This window comes from Gavialis gangeticus, unplaced genomic scaffold (genome assembly GCF_001723915.1).
Source record: "Gavialis gangeticus isolate Ggan-Ray unplaced genomic scaffold, GavGan_comp1, whole genome shotgun sequence".
In the NCBI taxonomy this organism is placed as follows: domain Eukaryota; kingdom Metazoa; phylum Chordata; order Crocodylia; family Gavialidae; genus Gavialis; species Gavialis gangeticus.
The window spans coordinates 8,932,170-8,945,778 of NW_017729013.1; the positions used below are offsets into that span (position 1 = coordinate 8,932,170).

The window sequence follows — 13,609 nt, forward strand, 5'->3', positions numbered from 1 at the left end:
CTGGAATTAGCTGCTGATGCTCAGCACCACTAAAGACAGAACCCAATATTGTAGGTGAATAAATAATAATTCGGGAGCCTAGCTTTAGGCACTGAAGTTTGAAAATGTTAGTGGTAATTTCTTTTTCTGTCATCATTTGCTTATGCCCACCCTCTGTGGGAAGCTGTTACTGTTCTGAGTGGAACTTCTTCCAACTTAGTCAGCAACTCTGAGGAGTCGATACACTTTCCTACAATCAATGCTGAGTTTTTAGCCAGCCCCACTCACTCTACCATTAGGCATAACTATCTACTGTAAAACCTCTCCTCTAAAACGGGTTGTAGCACTAGACTGAGTGAAGAATTAATAGCCTCAGTGCATGTTTATTAGGGGCCTCTGAAGTGGCTGTTCTGGAGTTGTGGGTAGGGGAGCATTGGCTTCAGGGCCTTCCAGCTAGCTGCAGTGCTCCTTACAGTGACCCCAGGCATGCGACTCATTCTGCAGTTGGTGAAGTTTCCTGAGATGCAAGTCTCCTGTTCCTCATCATGGATTTAAAAATAGAAACAGAATGGCTTTGCCTGAGCAATGGGTTTTCAGGGAAATGTGACAACAACTTTACAGAACAAAATCCTTCAGAGGAAGCAACTGGTATAGTGCCTTGCATCGGGACAGCTCGGAGCGCCTCGCAGATGGGCATAGACTGGACTTCCTTATCAGCACCCCCCCCCCCCCCCCCCATCCCTCAGTGAGATGAATGACTGTCCATCCATGTCAGTTGGGGAGTAATTGAGTGACTTCCTCTGAGGACCTGTTGAGCTGGGGGGGCAAAGCCGAATGAATGGTGCTTTGCTGTAAAAACATCTTGCCCACTGGTACAGCACAGATGACACGTTGCAAAGTTTCTCCAGCCCTGCCTCACCCCTGCAGCTCTTTGGCATGGAGGGCCCTCTTCTGTGAAGCAAGGTTTTTTTTTTAGTTGCTGCCAGGGGAGGGGATGATGCTCAGTGTTTATGTAGGATGTTGAAGACTCTTCTAGGAATATGAGCTCACCAAATTCCCTCCCTCTTCTGCCTCTTGCTAGTGGATTTTTTTTTTAGTGTCTTTTTTGTTGTTGTTTTACTGAGGTACATTTAGTTCACCTGCAGGGGTTTTTTGTTTGCTTTTTGTTTTTATGCCATAGGATTTATTGTTTATATTACAGTAACCCCTATAGCAAAAGACCATCTGCCCCAAAGACCTTGCAGCTTAAACGGCAGAGAAACAGGTGAAGTAGCTTGCTTGAGCCACTCTAGCCGGCTGTGATGCAAGGAGGCATTGAACCTGGCACTTTGGTGTCTCAGCCCCCTGCCTGGACCATGATACCTGCCTTCCTCCCAGGGTGGTCTTTGTCAGCTGGATACAGAACTGCTGTCCCCACACCCTGACTAATGAGCCAGCCCTGCTGTTGCTCAGCAATGAGCTCTGTGCTTCTGTGAAGATTTGCAGTGTGTAAGTGTGGATCCCAAGCTGACAGCCAGCAGCGAGCAGCCTGCTAGGCAGGAGCATCTCAGCTGAGCAAAACTGTTTGCGTGTCTCTTACCTCCAAAAATGAGCAGTGATGTCTCGAACTGGGCCAAGGAAATGAATAATTCAGTCCTCAGCAGGTTGATGTAACTCCATTCAAGAGTACATGGAATATTTTGATAATCTACCTGGCAGCCGAACTGAGGTCCTTTTGACTCTTTCCCTTTGTTCTTCCCTCTGCATGGTGGTAGCTTCTTTCTTGTGGGTGGAAGGTGTGTTACTGTGGAATAATGCCCAGCTGCCTTGGTCTCTAATGCATGTTCTGTAAATGAATGCAACCTTGTGCAGGGCTCTGCCCTCCTTTTCCTAGTGCAGGACACTTTATATGCAAGAAGGACCCCTATCTTCCACCCCCAAACCCAGCATTGCTGAGCTATCAAATGAAGCTGGTCTGTTGGCAGCTCTGGGGACCAGAGTTTGAGTCTTCAGGCTAATTGCTTCTTGGCTTTTGTTTCCAACTCTGCAGCCAGGAGACCTTTGGACACGACCTTCTCCCCCATCTCTGAGCTTCTGTTTTCCCATCTAAACAATGGGCACCATGAAACAATCAACTTTTAAATAGGGCCCCCCAAAGTTTAATATATAGCAAAAAAACATGAGCCCCTGATACAGAATTGAAAAGTGTGAAAGACTGAATGTTTCCCTGACTGCCCATTCATTCTCTTGAGGCCAAGATTCCTGTATAAAACTGAAGGCCTGCACACACCCCACTTAACCTTACATGGATGGCTGTTTATGGGTAGGGAGACTTGCAAATCTGATTTGTTGTGAAACAAGGTTTATGCCAAAAGAGCCTCTCCCTTTATCTTGCACATTAAAATCTGCCTTTACGGTGCTGGCAGTCTAATGGAGGCTGCAGCAGCTGTGAGCCAGATGTGCACAGCTGTGGAGCAGCTAACACACCTGCAGAGAAGGTGCCATGCTAGTTGCAGTACTTTAAAGCAGCTTCTACGCAAATGTGTGTGTACCCTTTCTCCCCTCCACTTGGCCACGAGTTACAGCTGTTATGTGGGATGTTGCTCTGCTGCAGATCCTGCTAATGAAGAACCGGAAGACAGCCTGTGGCATAATGAAAATGAATTCTCTGACTGCTGCTTGTAGTGCCAGAGCAGCACTTAACCCTGACTCCCCTAACCGGGAGGTGGCTAACTATCCTCTAAGCCCGGCACTCATTCCTTGCTAGCATTTCTACGCTGGAAATAGTGCCTGGATGCAGTCTCCTGCCCCAAATTGCCTTTAGGTGGGTTAGACCAAATATTTTTAGGCTCCCTGTCTTCAGCTTGAGGCAGGAAGCAACTTCAAAATCTGTCTAATCCTGCCCCTTTGCTATTGTGAGGGACTCTGTGAACCCTGTGTTCCCTGTTGGGCCTCATTGCAGTTCCCATGTGATGCTGACTGTCCTTGACACCGTTCATCCCTCCTATCAATAATGATCAACATCAGCCTCCCTTGCCCTTCCCCCTCATCCCTGGCTGGATTGGTTTTCCAGTGTAGCATTAATATCTATGAATTCCTGCTGCACTGACCGTAACTGAGAACTGTGGATTCATGAGCTCTGGAAAAGGCCATGAGTTTAAAGCCAGATTCTCTGCTTGGGCCTCTGCCTTCTTTCAGGGGCAGGTGCAGGGCACGTTTGGAATTGGGTAGTTTACCTGTAACCACAGAGATGGAGTGATAGGTGACTTGCCCAAATTTGTGTAGAGAGTGTGGGAGAACCCAGCAGTCCTGACTCCGGGCCGAGAGCTAATCTTCTGTACCTTCTCAGCAGGGGGGAGCACAAGGTTGCGTTAGCAGCTCTGCTAATCCTTGCATAAACTTGGAAGTCCATCCCAAAATATATCCCTTCTCTCCTTTCATCTCATAGACTACATCACAGAGGTTTCTGTCTCTCTTCTTGCTGCATCAGCTTGAAAGGTTACCTCCGGTCACAGAAGAAGCCTGACACTCAATAGCTCCTATTTCCACTGTAAACTTGATCACTGCAGGGCATTTTGAAAGAACCCTTCGTTGGTGATGGGATGTGGCCACTCTCATTTTTGCTGTCCATCTCTGAAGAAGACTGAAGTGAAAGGTGCTAAAAGATGTGTGGGAGGGGCCAAATGACTATAACATAAGGGTGAGCAAAAAATGGCCCGCGGGCCAGATTAGGCCTGCTGAGGATATTTTATCCAACCCGCAGCAGGTCCCTCAGTCCTTCCTGGCCCAGGTGCAGGGGGCATCCGAGGTCGTGGCATGTGTGACTGGTCCTGCCATCCCCTGGTGCACAGTGGGGCTCATGCGGTGTGGTGGCCAGACTCCATTTCCTGGCAGCGCCAGTGGTGGTGGCTCCTGGCTGCTGCTACTGGACCTAGCCCCACTGCCTGGGAACCCCCACCTATCCCCCCCCAAACTCCCTGCTGAGGGCAGGACCTGCGCAGGTGTCTGGGATGGGGCCATGGGCCAGCGGGAGCAAGAGAGATGAGTGGGTGGGACCAGGGAGATCCTAGGATCTTGAAGCGCTGACAGGGGTCTGGGGCAGAGCCATGGTCCACTGCCTGCATGGTCCTGTGGTGGGCACCGGTTCCACAGGCAGGGGGCATGTGGGGAGCAAATTATAGTTTGGCCCCACCACAAGATCCTGGCCCAGGTCCCATAGCCCTGGCAGCTGGGGACCCCCCCTATGATGGAGCACGGACTGCTATAGGAGTCCCTTGTAGTTTGCTTTGATTGGGGGGGGGGCACAGCTATTTCTGGTCTTTTCAGTGCTTAGCTAGGTGTTCAAATCTGTGTAAAATCCTGAGATTGGGAGTGAAATCCAGAAGGCACAGACTTGTCTGGGTGGTGTGAAGTTCATCTCACCAACTCCAGCATCAGCATGGTACCTGCATGAAAGGGCCAGGGGCTGAAAGCAAAAAAAAAAGGGTTTTTTTTGGTTTTGTGGGGGTGGGGGAGTCATGCACGTACTGACTGGGGCTTCCCTTGTCATCTGAATAGGGCTTTGTCTTCCATAGTCCACACTGACTCTGTAGCAGATGCCATCACTATTTGAGAGACTGAAGTGAGGTGACCATCAGGGGAGAAATATGGTTGTGCTATCCATAAGTTTACATGTTTTTTGTACACTGTGGCCTGCTGTAGGGACTCAAGGGTGAGTTTGTTTTCCTCACCGATTTTTCCCCTGTCCTGGGTAATTCTGCAGTGCCCTGTGCATGCATGTGTGCACCGCAGGCACATGTGCATGCTTTGTGTCCCATATATGAACTCTCATTGACCTTCTCTTCTACTTGCCTCCGCAGTTTGCTGGTAGGTGGAATGGGACAGTCATGAATGGTGATGCCCTTTGCCAGGAATCTTCCTCCCAGCTTCCTGACTGGAGGGAATTCTGTGAGCTCCATGCCCAGGCAGCTGCCGTGGACTTTGCTCAGAAGTTCTGCCAGTTCTTGAAGGAGAATCCCCACTACGACACCCCAGGGGCTGAGACCTCCTTTTCCCACCACTTTGCTGCCAATTTCTTGGACATCTTCAGCTTGGAGGTCAGCAGGGTATTTGTGTCTGACTCCCCGACCAAATACAACATCGTGCCCTTTGTGGGGCTCCAGAACTGCCACATGCCTTACGGGAGAGACATCATACAGAGAAAAGAGGAGACCTCCACAGAATCCTTGGACAGCATGGACAACCCAGTCAGCTCCAGCAGGTATCTGAGCCAGTCGCAGCAGGCTCAGGCACACAAAGTTTCTTCCTATGGCCACTCTCGCAGCTCGGAGGATGTGTCTGTACATGCCACCTCCAAGCCAAAGTTCAAGAAAGGCTTCTCCTTGAGGAACATGAGCTTGTGTGTGGTGGATGGTATGAAGGAGATGTGGCACAGGAAGTCTTCTCCAGAGCCAGGCATAGAGGCTACACAGAGTAGCAGGAGGTCAGACAGAGAGCACTGCCCTTCTGGGAACAAGGAGCATAACGACACCAGGGAGAGATGGACGCACAAGCTGCGGCTGTCGAAGGTGCAATCTTCCAAGGTGGAATTGGTGGACATTCAGAGGGAGGGCACCCTCCGCTACATGGTTGCAGATGACACGAACTGCGTTGGTAGCTCTCAGTGGCAGAAGTGTCGGTTGATGTTAAGGAAAGCGGTGAAGATGGAGGGGGAGAGGTTCTTGCTGGAGTTCTACGTACCTCCAAAGGTAAGTCCTCAAAGGTTCGTTAGGAAGACTCTTCCTATCCATCCTAATTGGCTTGATCATACCTGCTTAGTCTGCAGCATGCAACTTTTTTATAGCGGTAATGCTTCTTGCCCCACAGACTCTTGGTGATATGTCTCCAGGCTGCACTTCATTAGAGTTCCACATGGCTGAATCAGTTTTCCAGCTTTCTGCTGGGGTGGTATGATGCTGACAGGTTTTTCTCCTTTATTGTTTCAGCTGGTCTATTTTAAGCCTCTGCCTCCAGGTCCTAAATGTCCCAGCAGGGTGAAGCATAATTCAGTGTTTATGCTTATTTTTTTTGCACCTGACTCTTGTCTAAGTTTTTTGACACTCTGTGCCACTGCCAGTTGAGATTCCCTGAAGCCAACACTTCCAGCTCGCTATCATCTTCAAGGTTTTGAGCTAAGTTTTAAACAGTCACCAGTGCCTTACTCCTGAGTGGAAGATCTACCTTGGAGCTAGTTCTTACCTCCATGCTGATGGGATGGTGGCCCCGTGGTTAGAGCATTAGCCTGGCACTTGAGACCTGGGGATTTGTTTCCTTCTCGATCACAGACTCTTTATCTGAGTTTGGGGAAGTCGCTTCACAATTGGGCTTCATTTTCTCCATTTGTACCTGGGAACTAGAAGCAGTCTCTTACCTCGCAGGAGGACAGTTAGTGAATGAGAGGCTAAGGATAATGAGGGGGCATGTACCAGAGCAAGCAAGGGAACCAGAGACCCTTCCCTTCCCTGTTGTTGTAGAAAGGGGCAATATTGTGTTACTGTCTGCTCAGGCTGGCTGCAGGTCACAGTGTGAGGGCCTGAAGTCACAAGATCTGGCACTACACAGATGAATGTCTCTCTAGGAGCTGTTAACCTGCGACAGACAGATCCCTCCTCTAGCCCCAGGCAACAATTCATTTCTGCTGATTAAATGTTAGTTCACAGGAGCTGATATTGAGTCCCCATATCTCTCTGCCCATTAGCTGTGAGGCTAATGAGAATTTTATTGGGTGCCGCTCACAGAACCACTTGTCAGCAAGCCGGTGAATGGCGAGGGATGTAAAATTAGCTCATGAGGGCTTTGAGCTGTTCTGTGCTCTCAGTCCATTAGCAATATCGCTCATGTATTTTGAGATGGGGTCTGCAGAGGGTCTGGGACATCTCTACCTGGCCTCAGACAGGGGGTTTCCAAGATGTAAAGGCAGGGTGTGGCTTCAGTGCCTCTGGCTCTGATGTTTAACCTCTCTTCTTGAAACTCAGGATAAAGAAGAATTAAGTGTCCCTCCTGCACTTTGTCCCTCCTGTCCTAAGGACAGTGGATTTCTACTAGATATGAGCTAAGATCCTGTTAGGGCTTTTTCCCTCCTATCAGGTCCTGGGTCTCCATTTCCAGCACCAGTTCAGGGTCCACTGAAATCTGTCAGTAACTGTCCAGTCTTGTGAGCCTTTAGTCACTCTGGACCAAGGTCTCACAAGATCAGAAACTTGTGAGATTGATGGTGTTGAGCTTGCCTGCTCCCCTTGATCTGGCTTCAGACACCTAGGCCAACCTAACTGTTATCCAGATCTGGAAACCATTTCCTTAGCCTGTCCCTAATTTCAGCTTAACTTGTGCTGTCTTTTGACAATGAACTTGCTTATAGTTTGATTATTACATGTAGTCAGTAGTATCACGAGGTTGTGAAAATAGGGGAATAGAACAGAATTCATCATTATTAGGGCTGTGCGAAGCTTCGGGTGCTGATTCGATTCAGAGGAGTTTTGGCCTGATTCGGTGGCTGAATCTCCGAATTGAATCAGGGGACCAATTTAAAGGTCTGAATCGATGCCAAAGATTTGGAGAGCTTTGATTCAGGCTGCAGCAGAGCTGGTAAGTACTAGGGGTGGGGGAGGGGACCATGGGGGGACCCCTGCCCACCCCAGCTCAGTACTTAAAAAGCCCTGGTGCTCACCGGGTACTGTTGGGCGATCCCCACTGCTCCACGCTGCATGGGGGGCTCTGCATGAGCCCCACCATGGGTGCCCTGCCTGCCAGGGCTCTGGCCCTTTAAGGAAAAAGAAAAAGCCGAGAAAAGCCCCGGGGACTATCTGCTCCTGGTGCAGCCTCGGGGCTTCGGGGGCTTGTGCAGAGCCCCCCATGTGGCGGGGGCAGTGGGGATCACCCCCCCGTCAGCAGGAGCAGTGAGTCCCAGGATTTCTTCAGGTTTTTTTTCGTTTTTGTTTTTTTAAGGGCTGGAGCTGGCCTGTGTGGGGCACCTGTGAAGGGAGCGTGGCAGGATGGGCTTGTGCAGCACCTGCTGAGCCGGGCCTTTTTTTTCCCCAAGTGCTGGGAGCTGGGGTAGGTGGGGCAGCCATTGCCGGGCTGGGAGAGGGGCGGGGGATGGGCCTGGCCTGGCTGATTTGGAGATTTGGCTGCTGTTGAATCTCCAAATCAGATTTGGCCAAATCGAATCAGGACAGTGATTCGAATGGCTGAATCGAATCACTGTCCCACAGATCAGCCGAATCCGAATCCAAAGTGAATACTAGCTACTTTGCACAGGCCTAATCGTTATGCCCTATGGTACAGCAATGCTAGTCTGTCTCTCTGAGATGATGCTCAAACATTTTACCTAAGAAATCTTGCAGTTTAGATGAAATGGAGCCCAGGCCACACAAACCTGCCTTAATTTAGCAAAGAAGGACACGGTCTCCTTGGCCAATTTTAGTGTTATCACCCTGAAAAGATGGTTCATGCACCTGGCTAGCAGTAGCCTTTGCCATGGGAGACTCCTAAGAATCATATAGCACAGGTAGGTGGTGATAACAACATACATGGTATGCTCTTTGCCCTCACTTCCCCAAGCAGCAGTGAGTCGAGACCCTAGTACAGTGGCAAAAGACTCTATTCTGTTGGAAGTGTTATCTTGCATATGACAGCCAAAGCTACTAAAAATCCTAGGACAATGTTTACAAAAATAATAATGCTGCCTCCGAAGTCCTAGGCAAACCCAAGCCTGCCTACCTAAGTGGTATGGGACTTTTTAGCTTAACTAAAAGTATTAACCCCTTCTTTTGCAAAAGCGTTGTGGAATGTCCCTGTGTGCTGTTAAATGGCCCCTGTGCTTTGCTCCAGCAGTGGTTGCATACAGAGGTGAATGAGGTGGTTTTTGTACAGCAGTGAGCAAGTCTATGAAGTACTGTGGTATCTCCTGGGATGAATAGAGCTAAAGAAATGTAAGATGGCTATACTTTGTCACCCCTGATCTTACACTCCTCTGGCATTTTAAACCTTCTGCTTAATGTAAATCTCAGTCAGCAGTTAGTCTACATATGGACCAGCAGTTCTGTATACAATTTGATTTGATTTTTTTTATAGTTACGGATTTAAAAAAAACAAAAGAATTTCACTGTCTCTCCCAACCACCAACCCATTCTACTCCTTAAGGCCAGGGATAGACATTATACTTTTTACCAGTATAAGTGATCAGAAACCTGTAACCCATAACAGACTGATTTAAAAATGGCAGAAACCAGGCTAAGATTTGCCCCCCACCCCACCGAAGGGTGAAAGTATGTTCAGTTTGCTACTGATCTAAGGTGCAGCTCCCTGCTGTAACTGAGAATGCTGTGCAGGAAGTGTTCTGAGTTGCAGTGATCCCCAGGACCAAACAGAAGTTCACTGTTGGGTCCAGGGAGAGGGGAATCTAGCTGCTTGCTCCAGCCTGCAGCCAAGTTCCCATAGCAATGGCCCCTCCTCTCTCCCAGCCTGTCCCTGTTCCAGAATGGGAGCGGGGAAAGGGAGCTGAGGAAGCTAGATCCAGGGGTTCCCCAACTGGTGTGGAAGGGTGGAGTGGGTGTACTGGAGCCTTCCCACCCCCAGACCAAACTCCTTCTGCTCCCTTTCTCCCCCTCCTATTCTGAAAACAGCTCAAGGCTGGCAGGCAGCACAGACAGAAGTTACAGAAGATGCTCTGTTCGTAAGGTGTTTATCTGACGCCTTGTGCATGGGCGAGTGGTGCCTCTTGAGTCGGGAGGTGGGGGGGCACCTGTCAGTGATGGGGGGGGGGGTTGTCCCCCAGTGGCTGATCTCACTCGCCAAAAAGAAACGTGGTCGCTTTTGCTGGCGGCCCTGCTCCCCAGCTGGCGCTCACAGTGGGAGCATTGGTGCTTCCGCCTGCCCCCCTGCCTGCCGGCTAAATGGGGAGCGTGGCCTGACAGGGTTACTGGTGCTCTCAGGGGGTGCACATGTACCCCCTATGTGTTACCACTGCCCTCATGCAATGAGGGTTCAGATTTTCACCCAATTGGCCATTTTTGAAGCAGTTTGCAGCTGTGTGCTTGTGTTTGGTCACATCTATAAACTGCTTTCTATGGCTGTATTGGGCGAAAATTATCACTTCTATCTGTGCCCCTAAACTGTGCTGCTTACAGAGAACTGTACAACTTAGATCAGTTCTGTCTTGTCTTTACCTAGCCTAAAAAAGTAGTTCAGTTCTAAAGAGAGAGACTTCAGCATTGTCCTCTGCTAGGACCACTGTACACAAAGTCCTGATCCAAATTCCCTTGAAGGTGTTGGGCATCTTTCTACGCATCTCGCTGAGCTTTACCTCAGTCCCATAACACTGTTATATTGGGGCTAGTAACTTGGCAATGGAAAGTTTAAAATCAACAAAAAGAGGCATCTGTATGTGTGTGCATGTCTGTGCATGTAGTTAATCAAAACACAGTATTCAGCAAAAATATTTCTATTCCCATTAGGCCAAATTCATAGTTAGGGTCTAATCCATTAATAGTTGTTCATTTATCCCCTTCCTCTGTTGATTTTTACAATATTAAATCTATGTTTAGGGCTTAAATTGTATTCCTTGTAAACTGAAGTGTGTGTGCATGCAGGTATTTGTGTACAGTGTACACAATTTATATTGGACTCCAATATTTTATTCAGCTAAAGGAATTGTTGCTCACAGTGTATTAGCCTGAAATTGAGCTGGAGGAAAAACACCCGTGTATGTACTAGATCAGTACACATGGAAAATCCATTAGGGTGAAACCATTCTGGGTGTCATCAAACAAGTGAAATATCTTGTTTCCATTCACTGACTTCTAACCTTTCTAACGTCCCCCAGAGAGCCAGAGCCACAGCTATAGGATTTATCTATCTATTTTAGCTGAGTTACCTTCCCCCCAGCCCCTTTCTTTTTTTCTCTGGAGTTGCTGTTTCCTCTTCCGCAGTTTCTCGGAAGTTCACCCGTGAAAGGTGCCCATTTGGCTCCAGCTCATGTGAGACCATCACGTATGAGTCTGTGGCAGCCCAAAGTGGCAATAAACACAGATTAAGCTGGAATAGTAACTGCTCTTTAAACATTTAATAGTTGGCCATGAGGCTTTTTAAAGTAAATTTTATTTTCCCTCTTTTAAAAAATCAATTTTTAAAAGGATCTTGTCAAGGCTTTTATGAAAATAGTCTCGTCATCTATTATTCATTATCATTACACCCGCTTAAAGTCTTTCATTTAAGTTTCTTTCCCTACCACCGTTGTGTTTTTCATTTGGCAAACGTTCCCGTATTTCTGCTTCTCAGCTCTTGCTTAAGGTGGTGCTGGACTTCAGCCCTAGGTTCGTTTCACGGCTAGGGGAAACACCTGAAATGTCCGTTCTAGTGGGGGCACAGAAATGTACAACTGTTTTTGTAGAGGCCCTACAAAATTAGGACTTCTTTGTGTGAAACTCTCTAGAGTCTAGTGGATATTTTACTTTCCAACAGAGTTAGAGGTTTATGTCATCTCATGAGCACTAGCGACTGATAAAGCGAAGGCAAGTTCAATGTTGTGCTCAAAGTCCATAGCAACCCCCATCTTTTCTTTTGGTTAGACACTACTATTTTCATTGCTTTAAAGCAACTCCCTTTTCTGTCCCGTTTCATCCTGTGATGAGCCCTCAATACAGCCTGGAAATCTTTCTTTAGACCTGATCCCACCAACATCTAAGCCAGTGAATAGTTTTCCACTGACCTCTGTGGGATTGCTTCTGTGCCCCACAAATGTTTTCTTTACTGGGGTCTCAAAGAAGGTTTCTTCTCTTAGCCTTTAGCTGCTGTTCCTGAGAAGGACCAGATCAGAACAGGACTCTTCTTCCTTACCCCCCTCCCCCCAAGAGCCGATGTCATGTTTTCTTTCCTTTAAGCAGCTGCTTCCTCCTTTCTGATCCCCTCCAGTTAAAAATAACCCTCCACCCCCACCCTGCAGCTTCTGCAAATTCATTGCTTCGCACCAAACATGAAAGGGCTGATTTGGGGCATTGGTTAATGCCTACAGCAGCCATTGACTTCTGTGGTCTCTGCCTGCACTCCAGAGATCAGACCCTTAATTCAGACAGCTCGCACTTGGCAGGGGAGACACCAGGAGTAAGCAGGAACTGAGCCGCTCTCATGGGCTAAGGATCAAGCCTCTCGTAGACTGAGATCACCTTGAATAGCATTGTGTGCTTAGGTTGGAGACCTGTCCAGTGCCCTGCAGGCAGACCCCCTTACGAGAGTCTACTATAGCCACCCAGAGGGAGGATCTCTGCTACACACCTATTTTACGGAGATGGGGGATTTCTCCCTAGCTTGCTGCTTTGGCATTTTGGCTAAGGGCAAGCAAGACTTGTGGACATCTGAACTCCAAGGTCTCTGGGCTTGGGCCTTGATCATAAGATACCTGGTGTGGATTTGGGAGTATCTGAAGCCCCGGGCTGAAGAGTCAGGGAAGCAGGATGCTTGCCCGTGGTCATGCCACACAGACTCGAACAACAGCTCTGCTCAATCAGTAGAATTCAGAACGGATTTGGCTATTTTGGCTTGAGATATGAAATTTAAGGGGGGGAAAAAAGACCCATAACCCAGCAGGGGTCTTGCAACCAAGCTAGCTTCCTTAGAAACTCCTGAGCTGGAACTCACTGGCCTACTTGAATGAAAACTTAGGGGGAGGGGAAAGGCAGCCTCTGTTCCTGTTTCCCAGCAACAGTGGTGTACAAAATGAGCTCAGGTCCTTTTTTTACTAACCTGCAAGATTGTGCGTCACAGTCCTGCTTCCACCATTAAGGGAGGCTGAAGCCGCTTGGGATAACCCTCATGTTTTCTGATGATTAAATTGCATTCCTACCCCTGTCTGCTTGCTTTAATTCCAGTGCGCAGCTTTGGTGACTGTTCACCGTTTGATCTACAATTAGAGAAAACCTTTGCTTAATTGTAGGGGCCAGGTTAGGGTTCCTGTGGAAATCTTGGGGGTGGGGAGAGCAGAGTAAATTAGCTCACGTTAATTTAGTTTGAAGTGAGCTCCAGGATCTCTACTCCCTGCTGCAGTGCAGACATGGCCTCACTGAGGTTTATAAACCTGTTGTAGGTTTGGGGGCCAGGGGAAGGATTGTGGCTTTGTCTGTATCGGAAATGGACAAAATATGGCCCGTGGGCCAGGTGTAGCCTTTGGAGGGCGTTTGTCTGGCCCATGGTGGGCCCCTTGGTCCTGCCTGGCGCAGGCATCGTCAGCCAGTCCTGCCACCGCCTGGACACGCAGCAGGGCTGGGGTGGCTCTACAGCGGGACAGCCTTTCTAGGCAACCCAGGCAGCGGTGGCTCCTGGCTGCTGGCCCCAGCCCTGTGATACTGGCGGGGACCCATGCACACAGCCCCAACCCCAGCCTGCCCCGCGCCTGCTCAGGACTTAACCCAGCAGAGCGGACCAGATCCGGACCAGTGGAACCTGTGCACAGCCCCAACCTAGCCTGACCTGCACCTGCTCTGGACTTAGCCCAGCAGAGCAGACCAGCTCCAGACCAGCAAAACTGCACACAGCCCTGGCCCGGCCTGGCCCACCCCACCCCACGTCTGCTCTGGACCTCCCGCCCATGCTAAGCAGCAGTGGCGACAGCTGGGCAGAA

General features: G+C 49.1%; 1 protein-coding gene across 5 annotated transcripts in view; it reads left to right on the plus strand.

The window, feature by feature from the left end:
- The window catches only part of SH2B2 (SH2B adaptor protein 2), a 61,705-nt gene that overhangs the window by 7,455 nt on the left and 40,641 nt on the right, over positions 1-13,609 (plus strand). For 2 of the 5 annotated variants that reach the window (XM_019511462.1, XM_019511467.1), the window contains exons 1-2: positions 4,473-4,669; positions 4,818-5,705. In XM_019511462.1, the coding sequence (XP_019367007.1) occupies positions 4,845-5,705 (861 nt within the window). In that variant the 5' untranslated portion in view covers positions 4,473-4,669; positions 4,818-4,844. Of the gene's footprint in view, positions 1-3,347; positions 3,614-4,472; positions 4,670-4,817; positions 5,706-13,609 lie in introns of those variants that run through there. The other 3 variants (XM_019511464.1, XM_019511466.1, XM_019511463.1) reach the window with 3 other exon arrangements.